The 15,856-nt window shown below is 23.6% G+C and overlaps 1 protein-coding gene across 3 annotated transcripts; it reads right to left on the bottom strand.

Annotated features, from left to right (window-relative positions):
* Positions 1-2,383: 2,383 nt before the first annotated feature.
* Positions 2,384-14,231, bottom strand: LOC145833148 (uncharacterized). 3 transcript variants are annotated; one of them, XM_082940358.1, is made up of 13 exons: positions 14,202-14,231; positions 13,971-14,055; positions 12,237-12,333; positions 10,383-10,537; positions 9,590-9,665; positions 9,289-9,422; positions 9,011-9,077; positions 8,172-8,260; positions 6,704-6,860; positions 6,006-6,101; positions 3,486-3,581; positions 3,173-3,265; positions 2,384-3,056 (listed from the first exon to the last, which is right to left on the bottom strand). In XM_082940358.1, the coding sequence occupies exons 2-13, from the start codon at positions 14,027-14,029 to the stop codon at positions 2,976-2,978; spliced, it is 1,200 nt and encodes a 399-aa protein (XP_082796484.1). In that variant the 5' UTR covers positions 14,030-14,055; positions 14,202-14,231; the 3' UTR covers positions 2,384-2,975. The 3 variants fall into 3 exon arrangements, with proteins under 3 accessions (XP_082796484.1, XP_082796488.1, XP_082796477.1); XM_082940362.1 differs by lacking the exon at positions 14,202-14,231 and having other exon boundaries at positions 10,383-10,423; positions 13,971-14,095; XM_082940351.1 differs by lacking the exon at positions 14,202-14,231 and having other exon boundaries at positions 13,971-14,095.
* Positions 14,232-15,856: the final 1,625 nt, after the last annotated feature.

Below are 15,856 nucleotides of genomic sequence, written 5' to 3' on the forward strand. Positions count from 1 at the left end.
TTAATTTCTTTAAAGGGAGCCTTTTGAAAAAAAAAGTTTGGGAAACTTTGAAGTAGTTTGGGTACCTGCAAGAAATTTTGGTTTATTAAAACGTTTTTTTTTTGTGAAATTATGTTAAAAATCTAACAAATTTAGTTTATATTTTATTAAAAACGTCATTTTTATTGAAGTTTTTCACTAACAATTGGTATGCACAGGAATTTTCCTTTAATTGTCTACTGTTCAAAAGTTTTTAAAGTTAGGTTACAACTAATTTTAGTTTCTGTTGATCTTCTACTATAGCTTATTTTTATTAATAATTTGTTGGTATTATTCCACTATATTTTAATTTCTAATGTTTAATGGGTTTTCTTACAATTTATTTTGAACACATTACATACTTTAGTGTATCTATAAAGCAGAATGAAAAGTATTTGATTTATTAGTTATAAAATAAGTGCTGGAGTATTATTTTAGTAGATCAATATTAATGTTAAGATATTAGATTGCTTTTATGAGACTTAAGTTATTTTTTGTCACTTAAAAGCATCATTTAAAATTATTGTAACCTGTTGTAATGGACATAAAACAATAAAAAAAATAGTCAGTTTAAAGATTATAAAAACATTCTAACTACAAATAAAAAAAGACAAAAATAATGTTCTGCTTAATTATACATCACCTGATAAAAACCAAGTTTTAAACTGTAAAAAAATGCTTATGTAAAAAAAATCACTGAGTGATAATAATAGATTTAAATGAACACATAAGCTTTTATTTATAAGTTCTATATTTTAAGAGTTGATACAATACCTTTTATACCAATTAGTTAATAAAAGGTTAAACTTACTTTTCATTTTGTCAAATTTATTTTATAATTAATGTAGTAATGCTAGCATTCATTCATTTCAGAAAAGAACATAGACATTAAAATATAAAGTGATAAGAATTTTCTTATAATTTTTAAGGCTAAAATAATTATACATAGAGATAACATGTAACAAGTTGATAGTCGCAGCTAAGTTATACTCCGTAAATCATTTTTAAAATATAAATGGTAAACGGAAAAGCTTAAATTGCTGAAAATTCCTTAACAAATGAAAAGTAATGATGTATTGTTTTTACTTCAATGTTTTTTAATTGTTTTGTATACACTCTTGATTTTAGGCAACTGCTTATTTTTATATTATAGAAAATTAAAGTTTAAAACAAACGTTCAAATAACACAAATTTAAAAATGCAAACTTTAATAGACCTACAATTCCTGAACTAATTAGTTAATAATTAGCTATAATTTCATTGCTAAATTACATAATAGTCTAAGTCTGATGAGTCTCAATAAGAACGAATTCGGTCGTAGGTTGTCTCAGATGCAGTTGGTCGTTTAGTGAAGTTAATTATTCAATTAACCTCTAATTTATTAGACTTTTAGTGAAACTTGGTATTATATTAATCTGTAAATAAAAAGAAAATATCGAACATAATTGACTATCTCGATACATTAATTTATTTTAGAACTCTAAATGTTGTGAAATTTAAATCAGAACCTATATAATTTTGTATTATAATATAAATAAGTTTTAAATAAATGTGCATATAATCGAAATTTGATCACTCACTAGGGAAAGTAAAGTGCTTTCTTATGATATCATCCAATACTATAATATAAAAATTGCAAAATACATGCCTTACTGAAACTGATATAAGTTTCTAGTTAAACTAGTAACACATTTCCACGTAATTTTGAAAAACTATAAAATTTAAATCACAACCTAAATAGTTAGGCAATATATGTAAATTTTAAATAAATGTATATATAATCGAAAAGAATTATATATACAAAGAGTTTTACAAATACCGTACAAAGAATTTTATATATGTACTATTTATAACTAAATCAAATATTTCTTCGTAAAAGTTCAATTATGCAGTGTCGTGGGACCCATGTTAATATTTTAGTAAATTTATTTTATAAAACAATTCTCAAATAAAGGACAGTTACTATTTATTAAATATAAGAAGTTAAGTGGGCTTATAAAAAACTTTCATAACTGTTAAGGCAATTGTGAGTTTTTAGTTTGTTTTAAACAAAGGTTACAATATAAGTTGCTCGTATTATATAAATTTATCATAAACATTTAATTTTTTTTTATCTTTGTTACCTTAAAAGGCTAGCTATGCTTTAAAAAGTGATAACTTTTTTTCATCAAAGTAGAACATTTAATGTACTATAATAATTATCTATAATTATCTATTTCTTTTTTTAATCCACAAATGTTTTAATTGAACATTATAACTTGCGGTTCAACTACTTTTTTTATTTTTTTTTAACATGTTTCAATGAAGTGCATTATGTAATTCCTTTGCAGAAAATTATATAAAAAAAACACAATAAAACAAAGAAAAAAGTAGTGACATCTGTATTCGAATTGAACTATCAATAAATTAGTAAACAAAAAAAAAAAAGGTTTATTACCTTAATAAATTAGAGTTCAAATATATTATTATTCACTCATGGCTATTTTTGATATTCATGGCATTCCATAAACTTTTTTTTTGTTTCAATTACTTTTTATTTAACTTAAAGTAAAATAAACGTAAACAAAGCGTACAACAACACAAAAAGATATACTAATTGAAAAATAAGTTAAACATTTCGTAAAAGCTCCCTTTGGAAGTTAAATTCACATATTAGAAACGAAATATACTATTGTTATTTTGAACAATATAAAAGTCAGCTACAAAAATTAATTGATAAAGCAAATGCATAAACTTTTAAGATCAAATTAATCCAACAAAATTCAATCAGAAACTTAAAATTAACACTAACGACTAACAAACGCATGATTTAATTAAATTCTGTTTAAAATCTCCACATGTTGATTCTATATGCAGCAGCAAAAAACTTTTGGCTAACAAGTGTATATTAACCATTAAAAAAAACATAAAACAAGTATAAAGGAAAATATTTTTTGTAAATATGTTTTCAAAGTTTACTATTTATTATTGAACGGATTGGAAGAAAAATTGTTATGATCACCGGGTGTTGACGTCAATCTGAAAATCATCTGCTCTTTCTATGAATATATTTGAAACTTTACACAACTTATAGTAAAAGTTTATTTATTTTTCTATTTAGTTAATCAAAGAGAAGTTAATAGTTGTAGTGATTTAAACATAAGAAATAACTAACTTCAAATAAAAGTTTTTTGTAATTGTCAATTTGTTCACGTAACTTAGAATTTTCGTCTCTTTCCGTTGAATAATCTTGAGTGAATGTGTTTAGCTAAATTGTAAAAAGTAATTTGTATTTTAAAAAATTCAATAATTAAAATAAATAGTATTTTATTAATTTAACTACTTAATGACAAAGCTTAATTGAACACTTTTAAATAATGTGTGTTTTAGACATACTTTAATTATGTTTCAACTATTTTCTTAAGTTAAAATTCGCAAATTCATTTTTAAGCCTCTTGTGAAGTTGTAAAAAGCATTTTTGAACAAACCTGAGTCTGAAAAAACGTTATGTCATCCTGCTTATGACGTAATAATTCATCTTTGTGATGCAATCGTTTCACTAACTCCTCTTTATCATTATTGTACTAAAACAGTGCTAATTAAAAAATACAATTTGCATTTCCACAAAAACTCTTACAAAAGCATAAAAATCCTTGTGAGGTAGATTTATAGCTCTTTCTATAAATGTATGTAAAATTTATCAGGGTTGCCAAATGTTTTTGACTAATTTTCTCCAAGTTTTCAAGATTTTCTCCAGATTTTTTAAATTACATACTTTTGGTTCTATTTTTAGTTTAAAGTTAAGTTTAAGGTAAGAAACTGTGTTAAATAGTATAAAATCATTGGAAAGATATTGTAAAGCTACTTTAAATTTGTTTATTAAAAAAAAAAAATTTGATGATGAAAATTTTTTTTCAACTATATGATAGATTTTTTGTATCAAATCAAAAGTTTACTACTGAACATGTTAAAATTGTTAAAAATTCCAGGTTTTTTAGCCTAAATTGTCAAATTCCAGTTTTTTCCAGGTTTTTTGGCAACCTTGTGTTTTTATAGTGTTTATAGTTTTTATTTTACACAGCAAGTTTTAAACCATTATAAATTCAAAAAAACACTAAGATTTAAAGTAAAAATGTTTAGTAATGCATTTAACTAAAAAAATGTTCTTGAGAGAGGAATAAATGTCCGGCTTGGAAGATACCAATAGAATTAAAGTTCATTAAGACTTACACACGACTAAGTTTCGGTCCTGCGCACCTATGTGAAGAGCTTATTCAAAATTAAAATAGATTAATTCTATTCGTTTTTCACATATGAATTTGCACAGGCCTGAAACATAGTCGAATAATCATAATTAATATATTTTATTTTAACCAAAACTTATGCTTTCTATAAAACACTATTTTTGATATCATCGTTATAAGATCAAACCAGAATACTAATATATTTAAGTTAAAACACAAATTAATAACTTAATTTTCAAAAAATTACTTTAGTTGTATTGTTTTAAAATGGTTATTTTTTTAGTTTATTAAAACATTTTCTTTGAGTTACTCTTATATGAATTATTTTTAAGAGCGTTTAAGTGACTTTTTTACAGATAAATTTTAAAAAATAAATATTTACATAAATAACTTGACGACTTCAAAGTATAATAGCAATTAAATGACTGTATAAAACTTTATAAGTATAGTTTTAAGCAAAACGTCAAACTAAATATCATTGTTTTACGCTAAGTCTTCATCTCAGCTACTAAACGTAATAAGTTTCACAGTAACTTTAGTATTTCAGTAAAAGAAAAGGCAAAAAAAAATTAATGCAGAGATTACAAGGTTACTTATTTGAAGAACTAAGTTTTTTTTTGAGCCTTTAATTAATCTTTAACACTATTTTATTGAATATTTATTTTTTAATTTATACAATTTAATCATCAGTAACTTTATTTTACTTTAGAGATATAAGTAAACTTTTTCTATTCTGTATGAAAACTGTCGTACTAGTTTTACTATAAAATTTAGTCTTAGTGATTTGGTTCTTGAACCTTAAGCTAGTATTATACCAATAATGATATACAACTAAACGACTTTGTCGTTCATTATATTGATAACAACACTTGTATAACCTACACAAAAATATAAGCTTTACTTAAAAACTTAGTTTAAAATTCCACAACTAGAGACAAAAATTTCAAATAGTAAATTAAATACAAAATTTAGTTGGTCTAATAGTAGCATGGAATACTTTTGCGGTAATAAATTCTAATACTTTGTAAATAATAATCCTTTAGTAGAAAGAAAACCTTTTTTTTAATCTTAAAAAATTAACATCAGTTCTTGTAAGAAAATAGTTGCACACCTTATATATATCATACACTATGTAAATATTTTATTTTTACTTCAGTCTTCCTGCTAATCATACATAAGATTTCAAAGTGAAAATGTTTTCTTTGGTAAATGTATACTTTTTTAATTTTATGAAACACTGGACTAAATTGTACTATCGACTTTGTTTACGAATTTTTACTTTTTATTATTTGTACTTAGATATGAACTAGAGAATCAACAACATTTTAGTAATTTATCAAAAGTATTTTGTTTTTCAACCGATAAAAAAAGTAAAAACATTTTTGGATTGAAATCAACCACTTAACAATTAATATTATCCCTTATAATTTGCGCGACTGAGCAGACTAGTTTCATTAAAGGTGTGAATACATCATAAATTTACAAAAAATAGTATTTAGTAAAATATATACAACTTGATTATTTATCTATAATCAATTTCGACTTAGATATAACTATCTATTGAAAGTTAAATAACATTATATCATAATGATTTATCATCATTAGTATAAAATTTTAAATGTGAATATTTTGAGTACAAAACACTATCGTTTTTAATAAATATAGTTACTGCTTTTGTTACTTTAATTTTTGTAAAATGTTTATTCTATTGTTTACGATTAATACAACAAAAATTTACTGTATTATACATCAAACTAAACAAACTTGCTTTGTAGCAATTGAAAGTTCATCATGTCGTTTATTTAGTGAATCTTCAGTACTAATAAGTCGAGCTAACATCTCGTCATTACTAGTTTGGTACTTTAAGTTAAAAATAGAATTTAACAAAATATTGATGTTTATTAATATGTAGTTGCTAACTTTTTACTTGTAGCAAAGATGCCTAAAAAATTATAGACAGTTGCTTGCTTTCAACTTTAACTATAAATTTTTAGTATAGTATTTTTTGACAAAAAATACCAATTAAGTATTTTAGAGAATTTATGTGATAAGAAACAATCATTAATGTCAGAATTAAGATATTATTCCACATATATTTCTACTCAGTTAAACGAAAACTGTTACAGAATAACAGTGGTACCTATTAATTTACCTACTTATTATAAAATTAAAAACAGCGTTAAATAATATGTATCATAAATTATCAATGCACATTTTAAAATTTGTTATAAAATAAAATACTTATTTAATTACAGTATTAATCCAACCAAAAATAAACTGATTTTTTAAATACAACAAAGTCAATTTTTCATAAAACATTTTTGTACCGAGCACAGACTTCAATTGAATACCAAAAATGTTTACTTAATTATGTTGTTAAACTAAATTTTAAACTATAACTAACTTAGTATATTTTGTATTTTTAGTTACTACTACTTGAATATAAATTTCTAAATTTTAACCTTCTGAATTTCCAATCCATGCTTTTGTCTAATAGTGTCAAGATCAAGGTAAAGCTTGGAAATAGTTTCTTGTTTTTCTTCAAGTTTCTTTTTCATTTGAAAGTTTTCATTTTTCTCATATCGGGTTTCTTGCAATTCCTCTTCCATCAAATTTATTCTTAAAAATGGTATATAAAATTTTCTACAGCAATTAGGTTTAAAATAGTATGAGCACTGCTTAGTTCTAAAATAAACATTGTAATTTTAAGTAACTGCCAAAGTAATGCAACTTTTAACAAAAAAAAAAATCTTTTTTTATATGTTTAAATTAAACTCAATTTTTTTACAATGTATTAAATTTAATTGATAATAAATACAGTGTTGCCACTGATTTTGAGAAATTTCTTCCAGGTTTTTAAAAATACACGTTTTTGGGTCATTTTTTGTTTAAAATTAAGTTTAAAATAAAAAAATGTGTTAAATACTATAACAACATTGAAATGATACTGTAAAGCTATTTTAAATGTGTTTTTTATATAAAAAAAAAATAGATGATGACAAAAAAAATTACCTCTATGATAAATTTTTTATGTCAAATAGGAACTTTACTACTTAACATGTAAAGATTGTTTAATATTCCAGGTTTTTTAGTTTTTTTTATAATTCCAGGTTTTTTTTTCAAATTTCTCTAACTCCAGGTTTTTTTCTAAATCGTCAAATTCCAGGTTTTTCCAGGTAAAGTGGCAACCTGTAATTATTTTTAGACAACAATAGTTTATTTTTCTAAAAACATTGCTATAAATTTCAAAATGATATTTGACTTGCTTCTTTGGTTTTACAAATAAATATTAGAGTAAATTTCTTATGTTTAATTTGAAGTATATTATATTTATAAAGATAAACTTTATTCAAAATGTAGTGTTTATGTCAATTAATTTAAATAGATTACAAATTTACCAAAGCTAAGTCATTTTTAAGTAAGTTTTTTCTAGGTCAAAACTCATGAAAATTTACATTTATATACTATTACTAGGATATTTTTATCGACTAAGTCTTTCAGATGAACGTAAGTTTGAATATCCTTTAGCTTTGAGAATTTTTTATTATCTAAACTTAACTTCTACAAAATAAATCAAATTTCTAAAAAATATAAATGAATTATTACTTTTTATAACTATAAAATATACTTTTCTCATTTTGCAAGCTTTAAATCGCATTCAAAAATAAACAAAATAGCTAGTTTTGACATTATTCGAGCAAACTACAATAGAATTTTCTAAGCTGTAACTGTAATTTTGATATAAAGATTTCAAGATTTATTTAATTGTTTAGAAGTATAACAAGAGCTATATATTAGCAGGGTCGTTTAAACTCATTTTCATTAACGCCCCCTTTAGCAGATTATAAGTGCTGTTTGAAAACAAAAAATACAAGCACAATAGTAAAAAATATAAATTAAAACAAAATATGTCACACTAATTTTCTATACCTTTTTTGTGTGGTTGCATTACTGATTTGTAGTTTTTTTTCAAACTCTTGGTTTTCTGTTATCAATCTCTTGACTTGTTCTCTCAATTCCTTTAAAAAAATATGTTAAATTTCTGGAATATATAAATTTTATAGGCTTGTTATATAAAATGACGGTAAACTACTTTTTTAGTAATAACAGAACAGCTGTTTGGTAACATATCCTAAACTTTGAAAACTACTTTAATAGTTATTCGATTATCATATCTTTATACTAAAATTTTCTGTAAAAGAAAAACATAATATAAGGAAGGGTATTTCAAACATAGCATTAGCTATAAAAATGTAAACATTAATAAAAGTAATACTTTAACAACACATTTTAACTAGTTTGAACTAAAAACTGACAAAACAGTTTCAGGTTGTCTAATTTATCTAAAATTTTCAATTAGCAATATTATAAAAAAGGGCACCAGACTAAAAAACTGATTCATATACTTATTGATTCATATATAAAAACAATATTTTTATTGTAAGTTTATAAATACATATCTTAAGTTCAAATTCTTTACTTATATACATTTAAACTAATAATATCCATAATCAAAAAATATTTTATTTAAAAGTTTTACTAGCTTTTCTTAGAAAAATATTTTACCAGTATCAATTTTATATAAACAAATTACTTTTTTGTGAAATGCTAAACTATACATATTGTATATTTAACGTCAAAAAAAAAACGATCAAAACGTTTGATCTAAGGACCTGGTGTACATAAAAACTATTTGGTAGTCACCACGAATACAGTTTAATTAAGTCTTATTTAGGACTATAGTTTTATTTAATAAAACAACGTTTTACCTCAGTGCGCTTTTTCTCGTAAGCAAGTTGGCTTTGAAACTTTTCATTGTCATTTTGTAATGAATTTCTAAAAAACATCAAACACAAAATATCAAGTTTTTTATTGAGTTTAAGTAAGTATGACAATTTAAAAATATTAGTAAATTTTATTCTGGCTTAAAAATAAACCACAACAAAACTTTTAGTACTTCTATACAAACTAACAATTTTTTATTCAAGTAAATAAATTAACATGCTGTAGACTACATTAAACATTATGTGGAAGCTAAAATTCTTACACTTTGAATTGTTCATTTTTAAAAGCATTTCTTATATCTTGGACGTTTTTTTCCAAGTCGTTAGATAATTTCATATTTTCTATTTTCAACCTTTCACATTCAGCTTGAACAACATTGCGATCATTTATTGTTTGCTAAAAATTAACACTAATTAAAAAAAAAAATAATAAAAGTATAAACAAATTTTAATTTAAGTATCATCAATGATGAGACAAATATCGATATTATAAATGCAAGGATACATATCAAAGGAATATTAAAAAAAACATTATTTAATAAAACTGTAGTTAAAACTATTAACCTTTAAAAGTTCTTTAAGATTGTATTCATTTTCGTGTTGATCTTTACCATGTGATAATACTTCATCATTACACCTTCTGCATATGATACTTTCGTTATAAAAAGATATTGCTTTTATATTTAAAATAAATTATTAAAATATTTTACACCTAACATATAATGATTGAAAACACTTAAAGAAATCAAACAAAAATAATTAGTTTCAAAAGTTTAAGTTACAGATTATAGCGACATTCTTACTCTTAGCAATTCAGATATAAAAAGCATTAAACACAGCAGATAGTTTAAATAAGATATAAAAGGAGAAATATTTTATTAAATTCATAAATTGGTGATTAAACAAATTAACTAATTTTTTTTAACTTTCAAGAGTGAAAAAAATTGGTTTTTCATCAACTTTTTGCTATGCTTTCAAGTTTATTTTCAGGTGAAACAACCAACAGTAAAGTTTGTAAACCCATACTGTACTAAATATCAAAAAATCTTACTTACTAAAGTGACATATAAAATAATTATGATTTAGTTTCAATGTGTTCAAAAAAAAAGACTCGTTGACAAATAAGACTTCGAAGTTGATAAACTTTCTTATCATTTATTGAATCAATAAATGTATTAATTGCTTACAAAAATACTTAAGTGTTAAATTTATAAATAAAAAAAGCAATAAATTATAAACGAAAAATTTCATAAACTCACTTTTAATACTACCAAAAATAAACAGCCATAGTTGTTTTTTTCTAAGTAAAAACTAAAAATAATATATAATTTTACTTTAATGATTAAATTCAACTCACACAAGTTGTGCAGCAGATACGCTAACACTGGTATTGTTTTCCTGTAAATTCGTTATTGAAAACTTCTTTAAGTTTAACTCAACTTCTAACTCTGCAGATTTAGCTTTTAGACAATAGTTTTCCTTTCTCAACTTTGATATTATCTTCTTTGCTTTCTATTATTTTATGTTAAACTCTTTGTTTAGTACTTAAGTTAAATAATTGTAAAATTGTTAATTCAGTAACAAGTTTCTGATACAAACAATGGAGCATTATTTTTCAGTTTCTCTGGAATTTAAAATTAGTTAAAATTCATAAACTTACAACTGTTTACTTTTTTATCAACTGAATGAGAGACTACAAATTTTCAGAAAATATATCTTGGAAAATTTAAAAATTTATATATGTTATAATCTGATAAAACTTTGGATCAAAACTCACAAAAATATTTCCGTTTTATAAAAACAGGGACATTTAATAAGCTATAAAAATTACTGCACATAACTTAATCTAATTTAGTTAAGATTATACTATAATAAATTAATAAATTTTATAAGTAAACTAATTTATTTTACAGTTATTTTAAGTTTACCCTTTCTATGAGGAGCCTACTGTTATACCTTACTTAGACCTGTTATATCTCAGAAGCAACTTTGAATTTTGTTAAACAACAAAAAAGTATTATAGCTGTGATAAAACTCAGGGTTGTCACTCTTTGAGTCAAAAAAACTTTCATAAGTCGGGAGTGTTTTAAAGTTTAATTTTTTTTTCTTTTACTTTTACAATAAATAAAAATCAAGTTCCTAAACAAAATTAGTTATAAAATAATAAAATATTGAAACTAATTTGACTAAATCTCATTCAAAATCAATGAAAAACTGTCCTGATATTTTTTTAAATCTTGAAATTATATTGATTTTTTTATAAATGAAAAACTATCCTGAGACAGCCTGAGTTAATAAAAAACCAAGTATCCTGAGTTATCCTAACTGTCCTGAGACTTTTTAGAACTTAAAATTTCCTTAGTTACTCTGAGTGTTCTAAGTGTGTGGCGATCCTGAAACTATACAAAATAAAAACAACTTGTAAAAAAAAAATCCCACTAGTGAGCCCCAAATTTCAATTTTCAAGGTTAGAGAACTACTGGCTTATATGTTTTATATATTGAATTGTATATATCATTGACAGTAAAAGTATTATAGTTTCTCAAATAGTCCTAGTATGTCAACAGTTCTTTGTGATTTTTTTGTCTTTTTTATCATTTATTAAATAAATATCATTGAAAAATGGTCTACCACTAAGCAGAAAAAAAAAACTCTGCTTTTTTTTAATTTTGATTTACCAGACTTTTCCAGTCTAGTGGGAACTGCTATTATCATGCTTTGTATCAACAGGGTTGCCACTCATTGAATAAAAAAAAACTTCCCTGAGTCATCCTTAATTTTTCAAACCCTTTAAAAAATTTAACTTTTAAAAATGAAGTTCTTTAACAAAACAACTTTTAAAATAACAAAACATTAAAACTAAATCACACTCAAAATCTAAAAAACTGGTCTAAGATTTTCATAAATCTATTCTAAGTTTTTTATAAAAATCTTTAATGGCCTAAGTTATCCTGAGTTATTTTTTTTCAAATTAGCCTGAGTTATTCTGAGATTTTCAAAAGTTTAAACTGTCCTGAGATATCCTAAGTATACTGAGTGTGTGGCAACCCTGTATCAGTTTAATAAAAAACTAATAGCTTTAATATAATAGCAATAATTAGTTTTTCTTCAAATCTATATTTTAATTTTTTAGAGTAAAAAACATTTTTATAAAATCATAGTAAGCAAAAAAAAAGTTCTTTCAATACTTTAAACTTTTACAAAATCTAACCAAAAATTTTTCTTGCATCAAAGAGTTTTCTTTCTCCCTTGATATTTCAGAGTTTTGAAATTTTGAGATGTTCCTTAGCACTTCACTATTAACTTTTCTATGAAAATAAAGTAAAATATATATACATGTACACACTCTCTGCAACATGGAAAAACACAATATCTCAAAGTTTAACTCAAATCTAGATTTAAATAAATTAAATGAACTTTTTATTAATTGTTAATGAAAAGTTTATCTTTTTTTTGAACGTTTATGCAAACTTAGTGCATCTTATATTACTTAATGATTTTTTTAGTGAAGTAAAAATATTTAAAGATTTTGCTTGATTTCATGTACATTTTGATTTATGTTCAAAGATACTATTGTAATAAGACTGACTAAAGAGCTGTTTTGTCTAATAGAGCAGTGAATTATTTGTATTAGCAAAATGTAGTGCTGTATTAATAACTAATATAATTATTAAGTAATATTTAGTAATAATAAAATTAATACATAAAATAAAAACAAATTGTACAGTAATCTTCCTTTATTGTACCAACATATGTTACTGTGTGTTAACGAATCAACACACTTCAACTGGGTTCTGTAAAATAATAATTACTGTAATGAAAGAATAGAAGCATAGAATAAAGTAGGTGCATACATGTTTTAATTAAAATAAAATAATTTCTACAGATAATAGTTAATAATAGGTAAAATACTTAATATTAAATCCGACTTTATACTTAATAGACTTTTTGTACCTAATTAAAAATTTACAATTTTAGATGTAAAATTGTTTAAAAGTTCAGGCTTTTTAGTGAATTTTGTTTAAAATTTCATGTTTATCTAGGATTTTTGCCTAAATTTTTTAACTCTAGGTATTTCCAGGTTTCTAGGCTGTTTGGCAAACCTGATACATTTTTCTTCTAAGCTCAAGTTATTAGGAAACAACTTAAATAGTAAGAACTACTCTTTACCTATACTTCAATAAGTGTGCTTTATAATGCTTTTTTTTTTTTGAAATTAAAAAAAAAATTTAATTACTCAATTTATTTTTGTTATTTAGTATTTAAAACTTTTGATAGAAACTTGCTTTAAAAGTTTAAATATATGTTATAAGACTCTAAATCAAACTTAAGTTTAGATACTTTAATTTATACTACTGCTAAATAAATTCTTTTTCTAAATTAATTATTACTGTAAAAATTACAATAAAAGAAAGCAAAGAAAACTTGGTTCAATCAGTTTGGTGAACAAAAATATACTTTCTTAGTCATTTAACTACAAACCAGGGGAAATAGTGATGATGTCATAGAGGTACAGCAAATATATAGTAACTTCAAGTTATGTTTTTTATTTCATTTTTTGATGCAGCTTATTTTTAATTGAAACGAAAAGCAATTAAAATCAAATTCTAAAGATAAAAAACTAATAAATTTAAGGCAGCTTTTATAAATCCACATTGTATTGTATGATATCATCACGTATTGCCACTGCTACACAACAATATTTATTTCAACTAACTTGAGCCGTATAAAAGAATTGTAATTAAAATAAGAAACTTTACAGGAAATGTATAAACTTCCAATTTTAAATAAACAACACGAACTTATTATTTAAATCATGAAAAACTGTTGCTTTGAAGCGCAAAAAAAATCACTTAAAATATTTGGTCGAAAGAGGTGGTGTACAAAGGAACCTTTCAGTTATCAAGTTGTACACCACTTGGATAGAGATATTAACATAACAAACCTTAGAAAAGACTTTAAATCCTGATTAACTCCAATAAAAGTCTCCAAGTCATGAGACATATCAAGAATAAACTCAATTGGAAACTCTGAATTGTAACTTGTCATTATATTGTTTTGAAAATTATACCAAATATATGTTACTTTTGATTAAATATACAGTTTTCTTTAAAAAAAAAACTAAAAGTACCTTTTAAGAAACTATACTTGAATTAAACTAATAAGAATCACTAACGGAATTCCCCTTTTTAAAAGTATTAATTAATGAGAATAGTACTCTCTGTTGGCGGCTGCAGTAGTAAGGTACTAAAAATAATTTTTTCATAATATTGAAAATAGGAAATAGTTGATAATAAATTTTAGTCAGTTTCTTCAGTTTAAACTGCTACCCCTAACCCTAACCTACCTTACCCAAAAATATAACCTATAAAATATAACAGAATGTTTTCTTAATTTAAACTTAAAATTCAAAGAAAAAAAAATTGGACAATCAGAAGCACCTTGAATTTTTGGCTGACAGATGTCAGTCAATTAGTACAAAAAAAAAAAGGAGCACATAAAAACAGGTGTAAATACTTCTAAGTTGTACATGATCTTAAAATATATTTTAGTTTAATGTAAGCCTTTAGCTTGAAAAATAAAACCCTATATCAGGTGTTCCGAAAGTCTTTTTCATAAAGCCCATTTTGAAGAAATTTAGAGCTATGACAACCATTCCAATAACAAATCTCAAAAGACTAACTTTAAACCCAGATACAACGTTTTTATTTTTGTTCTTTTTTATCACCTCATGAAGATCTATTGTAATTTTAAGATTATAGCCTTATGCCCCCCTTTGCAGCTTATGGACCTCTTTGGGAAGCCCTGTTCTAGTTTAAGCTTCAATATTTTTGCAATATCTGCTACAAGTTTTAAAATTACCCTTAAATACACCAAGAACTTTCTTTTTTTCTCTTCATCGCTAAATCAAAAATATCTATTGTGAATTTCATATTACAGCTTTTGCTTCCCCTTTGACCCCTTTGCAGCTTATAGACTTTGTATTTTATATTATTACTTTTAAACAATATTAAATTCTAATTAATTATTTTTGTAAAATTTTTGTGCCGTCCGTAAAGAAGTTAATGATGCTGCTAACATCAATCATTTAGTTATGAAAACTCGACTACTTAACTTAAAAGATTATGTTGAGTTTCTTGTAGTATTTTTTATAAAAACTACTTTATATGACTGTGATTTTACTAAAAATGTGATTTTTTTCTTATGTAGTTTTTTATTTTTTAAGTTTTAGTACTTTGTTAATTTGACTTTATTTTTTGTATATCTATAAACTGAAAAAGTTATCTGTTTCTTTATAATTCGCTTTTTGTTTTCATTTTTCGTGCGTCACCTATTCAAGCGGCTAAGGTTTTGATGCTGAGGTTTTGAGTTTATAATTCAGTTTATATCAAGTTATTTTTAATTGTAATATTTTTTGAAGCAGCTTAGTAAAAAAAATACAACAAAAGACAAAGGAGTAAAATAAAAAAAAATTATATTTAACTATTAAAATTATTATTTTTTTAAACAAAGAAATTGATAATAAAATTCAAGCTTTATTTAATATTTTCAGAAAAAATGTGTTTAATAGCTTTAATGTTGTATTTTTTTTGTACAAGAGTAGATTTTTTGAAAACCTTTTCTTCCGATAACTTAAATAAATATACTTTTTCCCTTTTCTAAGATTTTTAAAACAATTTTTATAGAACGAAAGGATTGTTTTGTAAAAAATGTACGAACTTAAATATTGATTTTACTGACTAACGAGTGTACTTGGTGTTTTACTTAGTGCTCTTCAAGCTTTTGTTTTTGTTTTATTTTTATAAAAAGAATAATGTATAGTATTTCAAA

Source organism: Thalia democratica, chromosome 1 (assembly GCF_965202585.1).
Source record: "Thalia democratica chromosome 1, ktThaDemo2.hap1.1, whole genome shotgun sequence".
Classification (NCBI taxonomy): domain Eukaryota; kingdom Metazoa; phylum Chordata; class Thaliacea; order Salpida; family Salpidae; genus Thalia; species Thalia democratica.

What these genes read in the sequence shown, in the direction of transcription:
- LOC145833148 (XM_082940351.1), bottom strand. Translation starts at nt 14,074, where the DNA reads ATGACAAGTTACAATTCAGAGTTTCCAATTGAGTTTATTCTTGATATG. An exon ending in TGATGCAAGAAAAATTTTTG is followed by an intron (nt 10,538 to 12,236) that starts GTTAGATTTTGT and finishes ATAAAATAATAG; the next exon opens with AAAGCAAAGAAGATAATATC. An exon ending in AATGCAACCACACAAAAAAG is followed by an intron (nt 6,861 to 8,171) that starts GTATAGAAAATT and finishes ACCATTTTTAAG; the next exon opens with AATAAATTTGATGGAAGAGG.